Raw genomic sequence first — 23,417 nt, forward strand, 5'->3', positions numbered from 1 at the left:
ATTGTCACGTATAATTTACACATCTAAGTACTGACATTCAACCGCTAAAATGTATAAGATAGATGGCCAAGGGAGGGGTCATACAAATAGCAGGTATAACTTTGAGTGTAGCAGTAATATACATACCCACTTTGGAGTATTTTAGTCATTTACAGGTGGATGTGTAATTGTAAAATGATTGAAGAATTGTAATCTACCTGTGTAAAATGGCTAGAAATTGCCCCACTTCTGTTCAGGTAAAAAAATATTCAGACTTCCACAGTGCATGTGTCCCTCTGTGTAAAGGACAAAAAAAGACTTGATTTTCTAATCTTTGTTTTCCATTACTTCATATTAGAATACTCATTTGAAAAGCAAGTATGAAAGGCAAGGAGGGAACATATTAATGCATGGAGCATTGTGACTCATATTACCAGATGGTCACTTTAAAGAATCAGTCTCAGTCACAAACTGTAAAAAAACATTAACATGAAAGCTCATGTCTGCCCACTGTTTCTTAGTAGTTGATGCTGTAGATACAGTGTTCTGGCCAGTAATTGCACAATCTGTTGCACTGTTAACCATTAGAACATTCAACAGCATGCCTTCTCAATAATCTGAACAGGTCACATTGATTGTATTGTCACATATATGAAGACTGGTGTCAAAATATGAGAAGCTGGTGGAGGAGATACGTAACAATTTGAAGAGTATTATAATAAGTTGATGCAAGCTAGATCCAATAAGGCATTTTGGAAAGGGAATTAACTTGGCAAGGTATAGAAAAGGTATGTGGGAGGGATAAAAGTGGAATTATCCAAGATGGCCCTGTAGTACAAGCTCCCGAAAGATCGCGAGCCATTCAAGCTGACAAAACTGTGGATTCAACATGGTTTTACATACCTTAATTGCACATAGGCCCTCCACATGATTCTAGGATCTCACCAATCTTTACTTTCTCTCAGAACCAGGGAGCACAGTGAACCAGGATAGTCCCGCTGCATGGCTCCCCTTCCATGCTTCATTCATCTAACTAAACAAGATCCCAATGAAGGAACCCAACACCAGAGAGTGCCAGCAATCTGCCCCCTCCATGGGCTGCGGTCAGCCCAGACTCCATGTATACATGCAGAGAACACTGGATGCCGCAAGGGCTCTCCCTCCTACAAAACCAAACATCCTCACTCTCACGGCTTTTCCCAGGCCTGCCAAACAACATCACATAGGTGATCCCCTTGAATCCATCTGAGCAGCAAGACCAGCACAGAAGGTACTCCCTGCTATACCTCCCCTGATTGCAAACCAGCTCATCCAGCAGTGAGCACTACCCTGACACACTCTCCCACCTGTTGACCCATAGACTGATGCCCACACTTTCAGCACTGAGCATGACCCATACCACCCTCACCCCACTGAGAAATCCCCCAACAAATGCACCCGGAGTGACTCACACCAACTGCTGCTCAAATTATTTCATTTGGGAGACCTCCACCAAACGACTGCAGTGTACTGCCAAAAGCTGACTGACTGACACAAACGAGCATTGCATAGTGTGCATATCATAGAATACCTCTTCAACATGCTCTACCTCAAGAGAAACCCAGCAAGGAACCTGGCCCACTTGATAAGGGTACAACTGGCATAATTCCAGCATACAGTATAACCACAGAGTACCCAGCTGCACCACTCTGAAAGGATTTACCATGAACGATACAAACTGCATCCACAATTCACAGTGTAAAGGTCCATGCATCACTCAGTGAGATGTAAACCATTTGACCCACGACCACTCCTGACCATGCTTTAAAAGAAGCTGTATGACCCCTCCCCCCAATTGAATAATGGCAGCCCCCCCCTCTGCACACCCCTCCGCACGGAACACTACCCACAGTAATTCCTAGGTTGATCAACCACCAGAGCAAACCTGCCTACTCAACTTGTAAGGAACCGCCATACATGATCCTGACCATGCTTCAATAGGATTTGCACAACCCTTTGTAGAAGAACGGCAACCTCCAACCCCCTAGACACACATACCCCTTGTCAGAACTTTGCTTACAGCATTACCAGGGCCTTGATTGACCATCAGAGAGAAGCCGGCCACACAACTTGTAAAGACCAGCCAGTCACTCCACTCAATAACCCACTGCCACTACTTACAGCCCACCCCCCATCTACCCACCAGAAGACCCACTCCAGAATAAAGATCAATGGTTGTACCAAAAGAAAATAAAACATAAAAAATAAAAAGATTTTTATGAGGCCTAATGCAGACAAAGCACTGAAACATGTTCATTTTGGTATGAGATTTATATGTTAATGAAGCTGTGATAGTGTGACTGCGACAGCAGGGCACAGAGCCTTCACAAACACAGCAGGCAGGGTAAATCAAAGCACATCATAAGCACACTTGGAGCACCAGCCCTCTAACCCAGCAGTCACACCTGAAGACATCACACGCCACCGCCTCCAGGCTTCCCGACACACCTACCAACAGATCCACACCATCGGATATCCACAGAGAACAGCAATCAGATCACCAACTATGATTGTACAAAGTTATCTTTTGCTTACATTGCTGATAATCTGCCTAATTAACAACCTTACATGGTCACTTGAACCAAAATACCATAATCTCAATCTTGTCTCCTTAGCTTACTGACTGAATGACATCAGACCAGACTACGGCAACCTAGACCTAACTGTTTATTCAAGCTTTTCCGAAGACCTGATCTCTGCTCTGTTCTTTGCCCACCTCTTAGACCTCTCTGTTTGTCTTTCTCTCCCTCCCCCTCTTCTCTCTCTTCTTCCTCCTTCTCTACTCATCTCTCCTTTTGCTCACCAACCTCTCCGGGTATTTTTTTATTGTAAAATACATAGAAGCCATTTTATGGCCCTTGCGGTTTATCAAGAAGTTGTAAATAAATAAATAAAATATTCTGCCTTCGCATTATTCTATAAATATGGGCTAATTTTGCATAGCATGTATTTGCAAGGTGGCATACAAAGGGGCAGGGCATGGGTGGTCATAGGTGGGGCTTCTACCTATGAGCATACAGGTAAAGATTACTAAAAGTTATGTGCACCCCTGCAACATTTAGCCAACTGCTCTTATGCCAGTTCTATGGCTCGCAAAAGTGTGGGTGTCTACATGCTAAGCATTTCAATACCAGGTTACACTAATACAGTACAGTTTTGATTATCCAACCATCACTAATCCAACCATCCAGCATATCCGACAGACCCCCTCCCCCCCCGCCGGTGATGTCATCGAGTTGCCACTAAGAAGTGCGTAGGTTCTCATCCTGTTTTCTGTCTTCACACCCTGCAAGACAGACATGTTTAATCTGTTGCTGGTTAATGTTATTAAACAATATTTTAAATACAGGTACCTTATGACTACTTTTTTATGCATAAATTATGTTATGTTATGTTTTCCGTACATTTTTTAGGGGTTACCATTGTTTTCCATATTATCTGACTTTTCACTTATCTGATAGCGGCTTGGTCTCATTTACATCAGATAATTGAGGCTGTACTGGATTCAACTTGGTTCTGTTATAGAATACTACTGCTGCTACTACTTATCATTTCTATAGTGCTACTAGATGTACACAGTGCTATACACTGAACATGTAAGAGACAGTCCCTGCTCAACAGAGCTTATAATCAACAGGATAAATATGGGATAAGGAAATTACTTAAGGTGGGAATTATAAAATAGACATGGGTACTGAACAAGCGAATAGGGTTTAGGAGCTAAAGGCAACCTCAAAAAGGTGGGCTTTTAGCCTAGATTTGAAGATGACCAGAGCTGGAGCTTGATGTACTGATTTATTAAGTCTATTCCAGGCATATGGTACAGCAAGATAAAAGGAACAGAGTCTGGAATTTGCAGTGGAGGAGAAGGGTACAGATAATAGAGATTTACCCGATGAACAGAGTCCTAGGGAGGTGTGTAGGGAGAGATAAGAGTAGAGAGGTACTGAGGAACTGCAGAGTGAATGCACTTGTAAGTCAATAAGAGGATTTTGATTAGTATGTGGAAGCGGATAGGGAGCCAATGAAGTGACTTGAGGAGAGAGCTAATATGAGCGTAGTGACACTGGCTGAATATAAGTTGTGCAGCAGAGTTTTGAACAGATTGAAGGTGAGAGAGATGGCTTAGAGGGAGACCTGTGAAAAGCAAGTTGCAATAGTCTAAGCGAGAGGTGATAAGGGTTTTAGTAGTGTGCTCAAAAAGGAAGGGACAAATTTTGTTGATGTTATAGAGGAAGAAACGACAGGTTTTAGCAGTCTGCAGTCTGTTGGATATGTGCAGAGAAAGAGAGGAGTCAAAGATGACCCCGAGCTGATGAGACAGGGAGGATAAGAGTGTTATCCACAGAGATAGAGAATGGGGGAAGAGGAGAGCTGGGTTTAGGGGGAAAGATAAGAAACTCAGTTGTGGCCATGTTTAATTTCAGATAGTGATGAGACATCCAGGCAGTAATGTCAGATAGACAGGCTGAGACTTGGGCCTGGATTCCTGCTGAAAGTTTTGGTGTAGAGAGTTAGATCCGGGAGTCATCAGCATAAAGGTGATACTGAAAACCATGGGAGGAGATCAGAGCACCAAGGGAAGAAGTATAGATGGAGAAAATAAGAAGTCTCAAGACAGAGTCCTGAATTACACCAGCTGATAGTGGGATAGAAGTGGAGGAGGATCCACCAGAGCATACGTTAAAAGTGCGATGGAAGAGATAAGAAGAAAACCAAGAAAGAACAGAGCCCTGAAAGCCAAGTGAGGACAACGTATCAAGGAGCAGGTGGTGATCAACAGTGTCAAAAGCAGCAGATAGATCGAGAAGGATGAAGATAGAATAGAGACCTTTGGCTCTGGCCAAGAACAGGTCATTGGACAAAGACTTCTATCATGTTACTTCATGGTGCCCAGTTACAGAATTACTTCCTTTATTGTATAATTTCTGTGCAACATTCTATTGGATTGGAAAGATGGAAAATGCAAAAAAAAAAAAAAAACCAACCCTACAAACAATGGAGTGTTTCCGGTGTTTTGAGAGGTCTCATGATTTGCAGACTGTACTGTGATAATGAGGCTTGACCTTCCATCCTCCAGTTTTGAAATCTAAACAAGTGACAGCAGGGCAAGAAGCAAAGTCCTCAGGGCCAAACTAACACGTCTGCCAGTTCTCTGATGTTAATTGTGCTGGCATCCCACGGGGCAGTGCTTGATCAAAAACCCATGCTTATTACCAGTCCAGTTATTTACACTCCCACATACATTATTGAGTTTTACATTTTGAATGCTTTATGTTCACTGAGAAGAGAAAATGTGTTTGTATATTTTTGTCAATAAGCAATCTCAGATCAGACTTTTCTTGAATTGCAGGTGGATATCTTCAGAATCAAAGCCGTACACCTTGGCAAGCTGAACCAGCTTCAGATAGCATTTAAAAGTTTGAAAAAAGGTATAATTATTTAAAATGCAAGACTAATGTCATGTTGATGTATTCTAATATATGCTGAATAGCTCTACTGTGAAATATCAGCCATGCTATATTAATCACAGACATCCTTTTCCTCATTTAATCTGACTCAATCATAATGGAAACTTTTCATCTTTATTACATTTAAATTCATATATAAACAAAATTATATGATGTCCTAGTCACTATTTTCCTAATGAAACACAACCTACCATAACTTTTTATTTTGTGCTTCAGAAGAGTCCAACCTGAAGCTTGGATACCGTTTCCTGTAGTTTTGCCACAGGAACAAGATAGGGTGTGCTGTTTGAGAGTAGGAACTTTCATTTTGCATCCAAACTGTGGAAAAATAGTTTGTACGGATTATAATGGATTAAATTGACTAGCACAGTACATTTTGGGGGCAATGAAATGTGTCTGTTCATAGGTGCATATTAAGGCTATGTTCATACACTAAAATTTAAAACTTTAAGGCAATAATAGTTCTAGAAGAGGTAAACGTATCCATTCTCTATATAACGTATCACCTTTAAAGTATGTACCTTGGTCCACAAGATCATTCATGGTGAGGCCCCTGCATACATGTCTGACTTAATAGACCTGCCACCCAGAAATGCCAAAAGATCATCCCGAACTTTCCTCAATCTCCACTTCCCTAAGTGCAAAGGCATAAAATACAAAGCACTGCATGCCTCAACCTTCTCTTACACAAGCACGAAATTCTGGAATACACTACCACGCAACCTGAAAATGATTTATGAATTAACCCACTTCCGCAAACTATTGAAAACTCACCTCTTCGAGAAAAGCTATGGCAAGAATCAAAACATATGAAGTCCTTACGCACTAACAGAGATAGGGCAATACACTCTCTTCTGATCTCTCTTCCCCTTAATCTCACCACACTTAAAACCCTACCCACAGATGGAACTGTTATACCCTAATGTTCTCTCGCCATTGTTCTATCGCCGATCACTTCCCCATTGCTACATTCTACTGTTCCATTCCCAAACTATGTTTGACTTTGACTTGTTTTCCCAAAACATGTATGACTTCGACTGTCTTCCCATAACTCTTCTCAATATAACCCATAACCATATTGTAACCAATGTAATTCCATGACTCACAATGTATTGTAAGCCACACTGAACCCGCAAATAGGTGGGAAAATGTGGGATACAAATGCAATAAATAAATAATCAACTCTTCTCTCTCTTACTTTATCATGGACCTCAGCGGTGTCACTCAAAGGCTCAATACTTCATTGTCTTTAAGCTTTACACACCCACCTCATCACAGGTCCCCCTTATTCCTTAATTGTTCATTATTTCTTATCTTCATTAGACTTTTTCATAATAAATACAACTTTTACTTGATATTTCTCCGTTATACAACAAAGAACACTCATCTTATCATGAAGATTTCTAACATCTTTCTCAGTCAGTCAGGGGAATACATTTGACATATTTCACCCACCAGGCTGCATCAAGTAAATCCTCTTAAGTTGCCAACCATACCCTTCCAACTGGATCTCTCCTTGAGGTGGGTGTGTAAAATTTAAGGGCAATGAAGTATTGAGCCTTTGAGTGACACCACTGAGGTCCATGATAAAATAAGAAAGAGAAGAGTTGATTATATATAGAGTGCATACACTAAAATTGACATGCTATATAGTATGCTCATAACACGCATGATAAAATATTCCACATGAGATTAAAGAAGTCATTTTTAAAACAGGGTCACCTTGCATGTAAATGAGGAAGCATGTGTACATCTGAAAGTACCAGAGTCATAGGAAATGCTCTTCAGACTTGCTATTCTCAATGGGCTCAGTCAAGGGTATCAAAACAGCACCCATCTCAATCTAGGTGTTAAGTGTTTGCCATGTACAGAAATTCTTGAAACACCCCTTGTTTAACAGGTCCTTTCATTGTGGTCTGGATAGTAGGGAGAATTAAATTTCTCTGACCTACCCTACTAAACACAGAATGAAGGGGTCACTGTGCCTCAATAGACCCCTCCAAACCTCTGAGCCAAAGATCAAAGGACACACTCCACAATACCCTTCCAGATATTTCAGGACCTCCATGACCTGATCTCTCATCCTCCCGCCTTCCAGTTACAAAGACATCTTAATTTTTTTTTCTTACATTTGTACCCCGCGCTTTCTCACTCATGGCAGGCTCAATGCGGCTTACATATTGTATGCAGGTACTTATTTGTATCTTAACAGATTACAAGCCTTAAATCCCCTTCCCCCCAACACACACACACACATACTCACACTTGCCTACAGAGAGAGAAAAAGAGAGCATGACTCCTGCTGAAGATCATCATGGCACCTGCTGAAATCCTGTTCCACTTTGACACTTTTGTGTTTGTGCCAGGAGGAAGGGAGCTTGGGAAAGCATTTTAATCATTTGTGGAGAGTATATCAAAAGTACCGGTATGCAGTGCTATACATCAATACATACGAGACAGTCTCTGCTTACAATCTCATCTTGACAGGTAACAAAGTAAAATAAGAAAGAAACATAAGCTAGAAGGGGTCAATATTAAAAAGGGTTTAACCGGGCAGGAGAGGCTCCTGCCCAGTTAAAACTCAGTGAGTCAGCAGCTGATATTCATCAGTACTTAACTGATAAGTGCTACTGAATATGTCCGCTAGCCAGTCATCCTCTAACTAGATAGTTTAGGGGCAGACTGGGGGCATATTTAGGGCGGAGCGTGAACTTTACCAGTTGGTGGCAATTTTCATTCTGCTAACCAGCTAAGTAACCGTATAAAGTTAGGACAACATAACATCTATCCTAACTTTATGTGCCAAGTTAACTGTGAACCAGTCTGAATATCGTTCAGTGCCCAGTTAACTTCTGGATCATCAGACATACACGAATACTCAATGCAGGGAGTCACATGTGCCCTGATACTGAACATTTGGGGCTGTCAGCCCATAGCTGGAAGTGGCTTATAAGCCACTCACCACTAAAATTGAAGCTGTCAGAGATTTCATCTTTCTTGGCTTCAAAATTCATCACGATGGTGAGTGCACCCCTGAGATCAAGGGACGGCTGACACTTGGAAGAAGTCTGATGGTCAACATGAACAACATCTGGAAGAGCAAGGACATCAGCCTAGCAACCAAATGTAGTCTGGTCAGTGCAATCATCTTCGCAATAGCAACATATGGCTGTGAATCTTGGACACTAAGAAAGGCAGACAGGCGAAAAATTGATGCATTTGAATTATGGTGCTGGAGACGACTGTTACGCATCCCATGGACAACCAAAATAACAAACCAAGCAGTTCTGGAATGTATCAAACCAAAAATCTCACTAGAGGCCAAGGTAGCAAAACAAAAGCTCTCCTATTTATTATTTTATTTATTTGTTACATTTGTATCCCACATTTTCCCACCTATTTGCAGGCTCAATGTGACTTACATAATACCGGAGAGGCATTCGCCGACTCCGGTATGAACAAATTCAAAGTGATGTTGTGTTAAGATAAGGTTCGTGTGGAACAGACATATTAGGGAATCGTAGAGCGGAAGAATTGTGTTATGTCCATTACGTACTTTGGTTTCGTTGTGTTGCAAAGTTCAGGCATTTAAGTTGGATCGGTGGGGTATGCCTTTTTAAACAGGTTGGTTTTTAGTAATTTACGGAAGTTTAGGTGGTCATACGCTGTTTTCAAGGCTTTTGGTAATGCGTTCCACAGTTGTGTACTTATGTAGGAAAAACTGGATGCGTAAGTTGATTTGTATTTAAGCCTTTTGCAGATTGGGTAGTGGAGATTTAGATATGTTCGTGTTGATTCGGATGTGTTTCTGGTTGGTAGGTCTATGAGGTCTGTCATGTATCCCAGGGCTTCGCCGAAGATGATTTTATGAAACAGGGTGTAGATTTTGAAAGCAATTCGTTCTTTGATTGGGAGCCAGTGCAATTTTTCACAGAGGGGTTTTGCGCTTTCAAATCGCGTTTTTCCAAATATAAGCCTGGCTGCCGTGTTTTGAGCGGTCTGAAGTTTCTTTATGGTTTGTTCTTTGCATCCTGCATAAATTCCATTGCAGTAGTCTATGTGGCTTAGTACCATTGATTGTATCAAGTTGTGAAATGTTTCCCTCGGGAAGAATGGTTTCACACGTTTTCAAGTCCTTACTCAAAGCCCATCTCTTCTCCCTTGCTTTTGGCACCTAACCATCTTCCCCAGTCATGATACCTACACTGACTACATAGTTTGTAACCTTTAGATTGTAAGCTCTTTCGAGCAGGGACTGTCCTTCCCCATGTTTAAACTTGTACAGCGCTGCGTAACCCTGCAGCGCTATAGAAATGCTAAGTAGTAGTAGTAGTAGTAGTGAGTTTCCACATTGAGTGGAACATTTTCTTTGTTGTGGATTTCACTTGGCTCTCTAGTGTAAAGTTACGGTCTATTGTGACGCTGAGGATTTTCAGGCTATCTGAGATAGGGAGGGTGTAATCTGGGGTGTTTATACTTATGGGGTTATACTTATTATGGTCACATCAATAGAAACAAGTCCCTCAAAAAAGACATCATGCTTGGAATGGTTAGTGACAAAAGAAAAAGAGGCCGCCAAAGAATTTGCTGGATGGATACTATCAAGGAAGATACTGGAATGAACATAGCAGAACTAAAAGATGCTGTGAGAGATCGGAAAGCATGATGAACACTGATCCATACAATGACCGGGTTCCATACTCGACCGATTGGATAAGGAAGGAAGGAAGGAAGGTTTAGTTTAGCAGTGAGGTCATGTTTTAAAAAAAATACTAAAACTAAATCAGGTGAGAAAGGAAAACTTTATTTAATTAAAAATGGAAGGAATGAGACCTCTTAGGATGGAGAAGTGGTAGAACTAGAGGTCATGAGTTTAGGTTGCAGTGTAGGAGCCTTAGGATCAATGTCAGGAAATACTTTTCATAGAAAGGGTGGTGGTTGTCTGGAATGCCCTCCCGCAAGAGGTTGTGAAGACAAAAATTATGACAGAATTAAAGAATGCGTGGGATAAACACAGAGGATCACTATATAGAAAAAGATGGAATCCAATTAAAACAAAACTTAAATGGCCTCATAACTAGAATGAAGAGGTGGGAAAATGTGGGATACAAATGCAATAAATAAATAAATAAATGAGCTTTGATGGCAGCTTCAGAAGTTGGGAAGTAAGACCAATGCTGGGCAGACTTCTATGGTTTGTGCCCCAAAATTGGCAAAGAGAGATAGAGATGGTTTATTTTCGAAGCATATGGACCTCTCAAAATGTTCAAATGGACTAAATCCCAATGTTGAAAATGCAGAAAGGGATGTCCAACACTGCAGTATTCCAACTAGCAAGGGGATGTGTTTTGGACAAGACTAGGGAGGGCCCAAAATCAGGACATCCAACAGCGATTACCAAACCGGAAGAAATGTCCTCTCCTAAAAAGAAGGTTGTCCTGAGTTAGACCTGTTTCAGTCACATCCAGGGTACAAAAAATGCTCAGATTGTACAGCTGGTCACTGGAGAGATTAAGGCATGACACTTCTTTAATCCACAATGATTGCTGTCCACCTCGCTCTCCCCTGAAAGTGACACTGAAAGGAGATACCAGGCTCTATGACAGCTTCAGATATTATGAAGATCAGTCAAGAGGGCCCAATTTTTGAGAGGGAGATTGTAGTACATGCTCAGGCCTGCCCACTCTGTCTCATGGCTCCATCCCCTACCATGCTGTTTGAGCAGTGCAGAAGTCGGCGATGCTGGCACTCCCGCACATTCTCAGTTTAGGCACTTGGAAAGGGAATATAAGATGATACGTTTTTATTGGACTAGCCTAATACATTTTTGATTAGCTTTCAGAGGCCAAAACCTCCTGCTTCAGATCAGGTCAGAACAGTACACTACTATTATGGTATCCTTTGCTAACCAGAGGAAGTGTTGGTCTCTGAAAGCTAGTCAAATAGTATTAAAATTAGTCCAATATGAAGGTATCGCCTTATTTTCCATTTTGTGTTTTATTTGTATTTATCAACCTTTATTAACACAGTTGCCACATTACTTTTTCCTGAATTAAAAATAATTTATTTTCTAACTTTGATGTCTGGCATTTTTTTTTCTAATTGTGTTGGTCCCAGTTGCTGGTTTCTGCTTTCCTTCGTCTTCTCTCAACTTTCTCGCCATGGTTTCCTATCCATTATTCTCTCCTCTTTTTTTATTTCAGTTTTCTTCAATTTATTTTTCTGCCTATCTGTCCAGATTTAATTTATTCTTAATATTCAGTCTTTAATTTCTTTTTTTTTACTTCATCTTTTTACAGCTTTTCATCTTATCTCACCCTTGTTCTCCCCATGCCCCTTTTTCTTATTCTCCAGTCTTTCACTAACTCTGTCCTTCCCTCTTTCCATCTCGCATCTCCCCTCTTTCTTTCCCCACCCTTCCATCCAGTGTCTATCCTCTCTCTCTCTCCATTCTTCCATCCAGCATCTTCTCTCTTCTAACCCTTTCATCTAGTGTCTCCCTTTTCTCTCCCAATTCATCCAGCATCTCTTCTTTCTCTCCTCATCCTTCAATCTCGAATATCCTTTCTCTCCCTACCCTTCCATCCAGAATATCCCCTCTTTCTGTCCCCATCCTTCCAGTGTCGCCCCTCTTCCCCTCTTTCTTCCATCCAGTGTCTCCCCTCTTTCTGTCTCTATCTTTCCAGAATCTCCCCCTTTCACTTTCCATCATCATCTTTTCTCTCTCTCCAACCCTTTTCCATCTAACATGTCCCCTCTTTCTCTCCCATTCCTTCCACTCATCTTCTATCTCTACCCCTCTTCCATCCAGCATCTCCCCTCTTCTATCCTTTCTTTCTTGTCTCCCCTTCTATTCATCCCCTTCTATTCATCATCTCTCGCCACTCCCTCCCTCTTCTGATTCCTGTAGACTGCTGCTTCTTCCAATGAGCAGAAGTGGCAGCAAAGCAATAAAAAGCTGGCATGGGGCCACAGTCTTCAGGCATGTGCTGTCAGCTCTGCCAGTCCCCTGTCCCAGAACAGGAAGTTGACATCAGAGGGAGCAGGGAACTGGTAGAGCCAAGAGCGCAAGCCTGAAGACTGCAGCTCCATACCTGCTTTTTATTGTTTTGCTGCTGCTCATAGGGAGAAGCAGCAACAGTAGCGGCAGCAGGTTTGGTGGTGGTAGTGGCTCAGCGGGAGAATTTCTCACTATGGTGGGAGTGCGAGAGTTGACCTGCCAAAGAGGTCTGTAATGGGTATTCTTAGCAAAGCAAGAAGCAAGTCTGAGGAGAAGCCTAGTGGTTAGTATAGTGGACTTTAAAACAAGAGACTCAGATTCAGATCACACTTAAAATTTTTGTATACTTTTCTTTATAGAATACCAACAGAATATGTCAAACGTGTACCTAGAATTAAGACGCAATCACTTACACTAGCCATAGAGCTGCTGTAAACAATCATGCCTAAATCACAAACGAACATACAGACTTTGCCCATATAAATGTTCACCTGCAAACTACATGCCATTGCATTGTGGTGCCATTTTATAGAGTGGTATGTAGCTGCAATATTGACATTTACGCAACTATGTGTGCACATCTGTGCATATAAGTTGGTATTCAGGTCATTCATGCATGTCCTTGCATTTGAATCTTGGTGCCTTTCCTGCTTATTTTCAAAGGAGAAGGTCGGCCATCTTCCGACACAAATTGGGAGATGGCCGGCCATCTCCTAAACCCGGCCAAATCGGTATAATCAAAAGCCAATTTTGGCTGGCTTCAACTTCTTTCCATCGCAGGGCCAGCCAAAATTCAAGGGTGTGTGTCGGCAGGGTACCGAAGGTGGGATGGGGGCGTGGTTAAGAGATGGCCAGTAGTGAATTTGGGGGTTTTTGGGGGGCTCAACACACAAGATAAGGGAGCTATGCATCTGTGATCAATTTGTGAAGTCCACTGCAGTGCCCCCTAGGGTGCCTGGTTGGTGTCCTGGCATGTGAGGGGGACCACTGCACTATAAATGCTGGCTCCTCCCACAACCGAATGGCTTGGATTTGGCCGGGTTTGAGATGGCCGCCATTAGTTTCCATTATCGGCGAAAACCAATGGCGGCAATCTCTAATGCCGGTCATCTCTAAGGCCAGCCCAAATGTTGAGATTTGGCCGGCCCCGACCGTATCATCGAAACGAAAGATGGCTGGCCATCTTGTTTCGATAACACGGTTGGGTATGCCGCTTTACAGGGTCGGCCTTAGAGATGGCCGCCCTTATAGATGGCCGGCCCTGTTCGATTATGCCCCTCTTTGTTATAAAAATGTTCCCCCTCTCTCTCCCTCCTCTGCTGACCAGAAGTACTTTTGAATATTATCTCTAAGAGGATTGGGTTGTGAGACTGCTCCAGAATTCCCAGTTTGAATACGTTCAGTTTTCTAAATGTCATTAGATTTTACTCTTTAATCATTCTGCAGTGGATTGTTTGTCAGATTTGCTTTTCCCTGTTTAATAGGTTCTGAATGGCATAGAAATGAGGAATAGAATTCTGGTGTTTAGGTGTGTGAGGCTTGTAATGTTCAATTTTAACATAGCCGTAACAATGACTATGACATTGAAAATAGGTTGTTTTTGCAAATCAGAAGTTATGCTGATTAAGTTTACTGTATGTTCTATTGATAGAAACCTGCAGTGAAGAGGTTTTATTTCAGGATAAGATTAATCAGAGTGCAACAGCATACAATCACAGTTCATGTTCTGACCTTGCAGAGTACTGGAACTTTCTAGTTTGCAGGGCAATAACAATGTAGAATCAGAATCTAAATGCTCCATTTAGTTTTCTCCACATATACGTCAAAAAATTAAACATTTTTTTTCAGTGTTAATCTGATTTCAAACTCATTGTATAGTAGATGACAGGAAATAAAGATCAGCATGACCTTTTGAGTCTGCCCAGGGAGGTTGTTGGGGTTCTACCCAGAAGCATAGCTAGGTGGGGTGCAAAAGGAGCAGCTATCCCCCAAACGAATTTTGAATTTGGTGCCTATGCAGATTAACCCTTCAGCTCCACACTGACACCTATTTACAAAAGATCTGCTCTCCCCTGACAACAAAACTTGGCTACGTTTCTGGTCTACCTACTGCTCAGGATAGGTTACATTCTCCATGCCTTTGTTTTAAGGGTTATACCTGCTGCACAGTGTAAGTTACTTTCCCCATGATTTCATAGAAGTAAACAAGTAATTTTACAGCTATTTGGAGCTGGTCAATATTGTGTATCTGGATTTTCAAAAGACATGAAGGACTCCAGAGGAAACTGGAAAGTCATGGGATAGGAGGTAGTGTTCTATTGTGGATTAATAACTGGTTAAAGGATAGAAACCAGAGAGTAAGGTTAAATGGTCAGTATTCTCAATAGAGAAGGGTAGATAGTGGGATTCCCCAGGGTCTGTGCTGGGACCCCTGCTTTTTAAACATATTTATAAATGATCTAGATATGGAAATAACTAGTGAGATAATTAAGTTTGCTGATGACACAAAGTTATTCAAAGGATGACTTTACGAGACTGGGAGACTGGGCATCCAAATGGCAGATGATGTTTAATGTGAGCAAGTGCAAAGTGTATGAAAGAGGAACCTGAATTATAGCTGTCAGGTGAATTTTTGAAAGAGAAGGGCGCCCATCTTCCGACACAAATTGGGAGATGGGCATCCTTCTCGCAAGGTCCCCAAACCGGCATAATCGAAAGCCAATTTTGGGCGCCCTCAACTGCTTTCCATCGCAGGGATGACCAAAGTTCACGGGGGAATGTCGGCAGTGTAGCGAAGGCGGGACTGGGACGTGCTTAGGAGATGGGCGTCCTCAGCCAATAATGGAAAAAAGAAGGGCGTCCCTGATGAACATTTGGCCGACTTTACTTGGTCCATTTTCTTTCACGACCAAGCCTCAAAAAGGTGCCCGAACTGACCAGATGACCACTGGAGGGAATCAGGGATGACCTCCCATTACTCCCCCAGTGGTCACTAACCCCCTCTCACCCTCAAAAATACTTTTTTGCCAGCCTCTATGCCAGCCTCAAATGCCATACTCAGGTCCATTGCAGCAGTATGCAGGTACCTGGAGCAGTTGTAGTGGATGCAGTGTACTTCAGGCAGGCAGACCCAGGCCCATCCCCCCTACCTGTTACACTTGTGGTGGTAAATGTGAGCCCTCCAAAACCCACCAGAAAGCCACTGTACCCACATGTAGGTGCCCCCCTTCATCCCTAAGGGCTATGGTAGTGGTGTACAGTTGTGGGTTTTGGATTTGGGGGGGGGGGGGTGTTTGGGGGGCTCAGCACGCAAGGTAAGGGAGATATGCACCTGAGACCTTTTTCTGAAGTCCACTGCAGTGCCCCCTAGGGTGCCCAGTTGGTGTCCTGGCATGTCAGGGGGACCAGTGCACTACGAATGCTGGCTTCTCCCAAGACCAAATGGCTTGGATTTGATCGTTTTTGAGTTGGGTGTCCTCGGTTTCCATTATCGCCGAAAACCGGGGACGACCATCTCAAAAATGACCTAAGGACGACCATTTCTAAGGTCGACCTAAATTTCATGATTTGGATGTCCCCGACTGTATTATTGAAATGAAAGATGGACGCCCAACTTGTTTCGATAATATGGGTTGCCCTGCCCCTTTACAGGGCCATCCTGCGAGGACGCCCTCATGAAAACTTGGGCGCCCCATTCGATTATGCCCCTCCACGTGATGCAAGGTTCCACGTTAGGAGTCACCGACCAGGAAAAGGATCTAGGAGTTATCGTTGATGATACTTTGAAACCGTCTGCTCAGTGTGCTGCGGCGGCAAAGAAAGCAAATACAATGTTAGGTATTATTAGGAAAGGAATGGAAAATAAAACTGAGGATATTATAATGCCTTTGTATCGCTCCATGGTGCAACTGCACCTTGAATACTGTGTGCAATTCTGGTCACCGCATCTCAAAAAAGATATAGTGGAATTAGAAAAGGTACAAAGAAGGGCGACGAAAATGATAAAGGGGATGGGACGACTTCCGTATGAAGAAAGGCTGAAACGGCTAGGGCTCTTCAGCTTGGAGAAAAGACGGCTGAGGGGAGATACGATAGAGGTATATAAAATACTGAGTGGAGTGGAACGGGTAGACGTGAATCGCTTGTTTACTCTTTCCAAAAATAATAGAACTAGGGGGCACGCAATGAAGCTACAAAGTAGTACATTTAAAGAAATCAAAGAAAATATTTCTTCACTCAACGTGTAATGAAACTCTGGAATTCATTGCCAGAGAGTGTGGTAAAAGCAGTTAGCTTAGCAGGGTTTAAAAAAGGTTTGGCTAGCTTACTAAAAAAAAAGTCCATAAGCCATTATTAAGATGGACTTGGGATAATCTGATAGCCTGAGACAGCACAAAGAGTTCCCCTTGAGAAAGCCAGGAGGGCGAAACAGGCTCCTGTTGGGGAGTGCTGATCTACCGGCATACAGATGAGTTATAATACTTTAAGCCATTTGCAGTAAGTGTATACATGAGAGCTATATGGCATGCTTTGTAAGAGTATAAGAAAAATAGAAGAAAGAGTTAGAGAATAAGCGTGCTAGGTAGCTCAGCTTATGGTAGGAGGGTGGGTAAAAGTCTCTGATTATAACTAAGCAGCAGAAAAGAAACTCAAGAACAATTGCTGCATGTTTATGAGACTTTACCTATAATCTCCACCATAGGATTCTCCCTTACAACTTTGCTTATTTTTCTTTTGTTATTTCTGGGATAAGCAGCATAAATGTATTGTACTGTTTTGGGATCCTGCCAGGTACTTGTGAGTTGGATTGGCCACTGTTGGAAACAGGATACTGGGCTTGATGGACCTTTGGTCTTTCCCAGTATTGCAACACTTATAACCTCTCTCTTTCTGGAGGGTATTCCACCCATTTCTTCATAGAAAGGATAGTAGATACTTACTAATGGTACTTTTGATTCTATTTCTTTATAGCTTCGCGTCATGTTCTTTAGTTCTAGAGCTCCTGTTTATTTGAAAAAGGCTTGTTTATTCAGAAATACATTGCAAATATTCAAAGTCTATTTCATATCACCTCTGTCCTTCCTCTCCTCTAGAGCAGTGGTGATCAACACAGTCCTTGGAATACACCCAGCTAGTCGAGTTCTCAGAATATCCACAATGAATATGAATGAGAGATTTACATGCACCACCTCCATTGTATGTAAATCTTTCTCATGCTTATTCATTGCTGAAATTCTGAAAAGCCAACTGGATTGGTGTGCCCTAAGAACTGGGTTGAGAACCATTGTTCTAGAATACAAAGTTAAATGAAGATTGTAAGGTGGATTGAAATGGGGTCATTGCCCCACTTTCTTTCCACCTTTGACTGAGTCACAGTCGACAGAATCATATAAACTATTGATTCTCCTATGGGATGAATTTATAAAGGATTTTTTCATGTGTAAAGACCTCTGTACACATGTAAAGGGATTTTATAAAATTACCCGAATTGTCATGCATATAAAAGTCCTTGCAGTGATAAAAAGGTGTGTACTTATACACGACCCAGGTATAAGCGGGTTGAGAGGCAGAAACTGGGTAAAGCATATGAGGGGGTCATGATTTATAGATACTGGGGCCAATATTCAGACCACGAGAGGGGAGCCCAGCTAACTCCCGTGGCTGGCAGTCAGCCGGGATATTCAAAGCCATTTCCGGTGTCCGGCATTGAATATCCACTTTATATTTAGCTGGTTTAAAGTTAACCAGCCACGTTGATATTCAAAGATAGCCGTTATGTTTAAACCGGCTGTAGATATACCAGCTATTTAAGTGGCCCAATGTGGCTGCTTACAATAGCCAGATATGAATTGAACATTCATGGATAACTGGCTACATTGCGTGATATAGCCGGTTATCTCCTAGACACTAACCAGTGATATTCAGTGGGGGATAATCATCCTTCCCTTCTAAATATTGCCGGATAGCCACTTAAGTGCCATTTAACCGGTCAGGTGCTGTTCCTGTTCTCCAACGTGGCCGCATTGCTGATCTGCAAGGCTTCTGTTTCTGTGAGTCTGACGTCCTGCACGTGCCGGAGAAGAGGACTTTGTCTGGCGGGGGTTGGGGACCCCCACCAGCAAAGGTACCCGACGGCAGCGGTGGCGGGGGAGGTTTGGCGGCGGGAGGGGGGGTCGAAGGGGTTGACAGCGGGGGGGGGAGGGCTATTGTCCAAATCTACGGGGGCCTATGCTCCCGTGGCCCCACGTAGCTACGCCCCTGGGTGGAAGTCGGCATTGGCTCACCCATGTTTAGAGTCCCCTCTTATGCCATGTGAATGACAGACATAAGCTGGCAAATTTATTTGCACCGTGATGCATGTAGTTTATAGTATAAACTATGTGGGTACATGGGAAACACGTCCATGCTCCACCTATGTGTATGCCTCCTTTACAGTTAGGTGCTATGGCACTTAAGTACTACCTTATAGAACAGCACCTAGTGCGCATAGGTGCCTGTCTGTCAATTAATGGCAGAACAAAAAGAGAGGGAAACCAAAGCACAAAAATAATGGACAACTACAACATCAACAAAAAAGCACCAAGGGCTTTCAGAACAGGGATAGCAATTAGCTCTTATTGTTAGACCTTGAGTCTATTTAGAGACATCAGGAAAAATCCACATACATTGACATGAAAACTGAACTTGTGGATACCAAAAGTAAAATCTTAGAATAGAGTCCTTATCAGACTCAAACACAGGGTACGAACAAAGTTGCTGACTCCTGATAGCTTCCTTTGATGTTTCAAGAATGCAATATGATTTAGGGAAAACCCACCCAGATGGCAACTATCTCTCCGGTCTTCCATCTTCTGACAATAACTAGAAAACCTTTTGAAGTAATAGAACTGCTTCTTCCATAACTCCAAGAGCTTCCTTAAGAAACCTCTTAAAAAGTTCCCTAGGCAATACAGTGGGGTTTTAGGGAAGTTCAAAACTCTTAAATTCAAATCTCAAATTGTATTCTCCGACTCCATGATTTCCAGTCTATTTTGTAATGACACAGTCTATTTATTGTAGTCTTCATGTAAAATTATTGGTTAGTGCAGTGGACCGAGATCCTGGGGAACGGGGTTCAATTCCCACTGCAGCTCCTTGTGACCCTGGGCAAGTCACTTAACTCTCCATTGCCCCAGGTACAAAAACTTAGATTTTAAGCCCACTAGGGACAGAGAAAGTACTTGCATATACCCCCAGATTCTATATAGTGCAACTTGAGTTGTTTACGCAAATCCGGTCATATTTTGGATTTGTGCACGTAACTTAATTGGCTTAATAAGCTAATCAGACAATACTCCCTCACCAGGGCTAACAGCGAGAACTGCTGCTGAATGAGAAGCTGACACTGACACTCTGACATGCTGAGGAATTGTGGATTAGGTCATCAGAGAGGGGGGGTCTTCTAGGCAGCACCCTACTACTACTACTATTTAGCATTTCTATAGCGTTACAAGGCGTACGCAGCGCTGCACAAACATAGAAGAAAGACAGTCCCTGCTCAAAGAGATTACAATCTAATAGACAAAAAATAAATAAAGTAAGCAAATCAAATCAATTAATGTGAACGGGAAGGAAGAGAGGAGTGTAGGTGGAGGCGAGTGGTTACAAGTGGTTACGAGTCAAAAGCAATGTTAAAGAGGTGGGCTTTCAGTCTAGATTTAAAGGTGGCCAAGAATGGGGCAAGACGTAGGGGCTCAGGAAGTTTATTCCAGGCGTAGGGTCCAGTGAGACAGAAGGCGCGAAGTCTGGAGTTGGCAGTAGTGGAGAAGGGAACAGATAAGAAGGATTTATCCATGGAGCGGAGTGCACGGGAAGGGGTGTAGGGAAGGACGAGTATGGAGAGATACTGGGGAGCAGCAGAGTGAGTACATTTATAGGTTAGTAGAAGAAGTTTGAACAGGATGCGAAAACGGATAGGGAGCCAGTGAAGGGTCTTGAGGAGAGGGGTAGTATGAGTAAAGCGACCCTGGCGGAAGACGAGACGGGCAGCAGTTTTGAACCGACTGGAGGGGGGAGAGGTGACTAAGTGGGAGGCCAGCAAAAAGCAGATTGCAGTAGTCTAAACGAGAGGTGACAAGGGTGTGGATGAGGGTTTTGGTAGAGTGCTCGGAAAGAAAGGGGCGGATTTTACGGATGTTGTAAAGAAAGAAATGACAGGTCTTGGCAATCTGCTGGATATGAGCAGAGAAGGAGAGAGAAGAGTCAAAGATGACCCCAAGGTTTCAAGTTGAGGAGACAGGGAGAATGAGAGAGCCATCAACAGAAATAGAAAAGGGGGGGAGCGGGGAGGTGGGTTTGGGGGGGGGGGGGAAATGAGAAGCTCGGTTTTGGTCATATTTAATTTCAGGTGGCGTTGAGACATCCAGACAACAATGTCAGACAAGCACGCTGAAACTTTGGTTTGGATGCAAGGTGAGATATCACCATCTGCAAATGTCAGTAAAAGAATATATGTAAAATGAATGCCAGCAGGATTTCAACCCTCAGTGTCTTATTCAGCCAGTGCCATGTTGGATCTCCTCCTTGCCTTTTCTAATAGATGACTAGTACCAGTCAATTCTTTACATGCCAGAAAGGACTTACTAAAGTTCTTCTATAGGGAAATGATGCAGTTGGTGCATTCTTTGAATGGGAGCCAGGCATGCCTGAAATGCTTTATTAAGGGAGTCATTTACTAATGATTAGAGCATTATCTGCTGCAGGGACCACGGGAATAATGTGAGCCCTGGGGAACATAGAGCATGGTAATGGTGCAGGGCCCATATTGTTTCTGTGGCCCTAAAGGTAACTGAAATCCTAAATGCTTTTGTTTGCCCTACTCTGCACTGTTTGGTTTATCAAATTGTCCCTTCCCCAATTTGCATCAGATCTTGATTCATCCATTTCTTAGCTGCCAAAGTGATTACAGTTCATTATTTTGTCTAGGTGATTGGTTTCTTGAAAAGATCATTGTGGAAGATGATCATTTCCCTTCTATCCAACACACCTTTGTGCATAATGATTGGATCAAAAACCACTCAAAAAAAGATTTTACTGAGCTAAGCATTCCGGCTCAAGGTAAGATTTTACAGTGCTACTTTTATTGGTTAAATGTATTGGACATTGATGGTAGCAGACTTTATTAAGAAATGTAATAAGAGATTCCTATTGCCATTCATTGTAAATGTCTTGAAAACATATACACAATATTTATTTCCATACAAATTGCTATTTTTTCATAGAAATAAAGGTGATGTCTGAAACAGTGAAAGACTTTGATACTGCAAGCAGAGGACGGTGGCATATGTGGTTGAATGGTACTCTAATGTCAGACAAGATGCCAGATATTCATGTGGTTTTATTTGGAAGACATGGGAAGTCCCCTGCACAGAAAGCAATGAATTTTAAAAATAATCCATTTTTGGTGAGTTCACGTTTATGCCATTTTGTGAAACCAAGTGAAATATGTTACCTAGAAATCTAGGCTTGCAATGAGCATAATCTGCATATAAGAACATAAGATGTGCCATACTGTGTCAGACCAAAAGTCCATCAAGCCCAGCATTCTTTCTATGACTTTGGCCAATCAAGGTCAAAAGCACCCAATAGGATTTTATTGGTCAATCCTAGGGAGAATTAATGGCTTTCTAAATTCTATATGGCTAATAATAGTTTATAGACTTAAAAAAAATCTAAACCCTGTTTAAATCCAGCCATGCTAACTGTCCTTACCATATCCTTTATCAACAAATTCCATAGCTTAATTGTGCTTTAAGTGAAAACTAAATACATTCACCAATTTACTAGTCCTGTACACATACAGCCCTTCATCCATCCCATTATCAGCATCTCTCTCCCCTCCACCTCTAGGTTTTGGTCCAATATCTGTTCCTCTCCTACTTCCTCCTGCCCCCTGTTTCAACATCTCTCCCTATCTCTTTCCTCCCTCCCTCCCTCGCTCCATTGTCCAGCATGACTCTCTCTATCCTCTCTGTGCCCAGGTTGGGGTATCACCCCTCTCAGTCTCCCTTCTGCATTCTAGCAGCTCCCCCCATCTACCTTTAAATGTGTTTTCCCCTCTCGAGCAGCAGCAGCAGGAGCGTTGTCCCTGGCTTCTTTCCTCTGTCATGCCCCTGCAGAAACAGGAAGTTATGTCACAGGGAGCAGGGTGTGACAGAGGGAAGACACCAGGGTTGGCACAAGCAGCATTATGTGAAATGGTATCACTGTCTATACTCGACAGGGGAAAAATGTATTTACAGGGAGTCCGGTGGGGGGGGGGGGGGGTCACATACCTGGGGATGGAGGAGTGAGAGAGAAATGAGATATGTTGCAGGTGTGGGGGATGCTGCCAATAGCTGGAAGAGCGGGACGTTGGCCACTGCTGAGCAGCCAGTGAGTCAGGCTTTCTGCGCCCTTAAGGCTTGGTGCCCTGAGCCAGTGCTCACCTGGCCCATGCCTTAAACTAACTGGAACTTGGTGGCTACGTCTGGTGGAAGGAACCATTTTATAAATGTAGTACATGTCTATAACATTGACAGCGACTACCCTGCCACATAGACATTTAAGACTTGGCATTTAAATGTCTACATGAAAATCTCAGACCACATATGCCAAAATGCCAAAAAATACACACCTGTGGTGGCATTATCTGACCCTCCACTCTACTCACATCACCCACCTGATTAGATCATCCCCCTGGATCAGACTATCTTCTGATCACCCTTGGTTCCCACCCCGTGATCAGATCAATCCTGCATCCTCCAGTCAAATCAACCCCATGATCAGCTCACCCTCCTAATAAGACCACCCCAATCCCTCCACTCAGACCAGCCCCAGATCCACATCCCCAATCAGATCACCTGCCAATCCCCCTCAAGCCCTTCCCCCAATGCAAAGACCCTCCCATG

General features: G+C 42.8%; 1 protein-coding gene across 1 annotated transcript in view; it reads left to right on the forward strand.

Annotated features, from left to right (window-relative positions):
- Positions 1 to 23,417, forward strand: part of LOC115477536 (lipoxygenase homology domain-containing protein 1-like) — a 428,353-nt gene that overhangs the window by 255,649 nt on the left and 149,287 nt on the right. The window contains exons 25-27 of the mRNA XM_030214471.1: positions 5,372 to 5,450; positions 21,454 to 21,585; positions 21,750 to 21,931. Of these exons, the coding sequence (XP_030070331.1) occupies positions 5,372 to 5,450; positions 21,454 to 21,585; positions 21,750 to 21,931 (393 nt within the window). The remainder of the gene's footprint in view (positions 1 to 5,371; positions 5,451 to 21,453; positions 21,586 to 21,749; positions 21,932 to 23,417) is intronic.

Source organism: Microcaecilia unicolor, chromosome 1, assembly GCF_901765095.1.
Source record: "Microcaecilia unicolor chromosome 1, aMicUni1.1, whole genome shotgun sequence".
Classification (NCBI taxonomy): domain Eukaryota; kingdom Metazoa; phylum Chordata; class Amphibia; order Gymnophiona; family Siphonopidae; genus Microcaecilia; species Microcaecilia unicolor.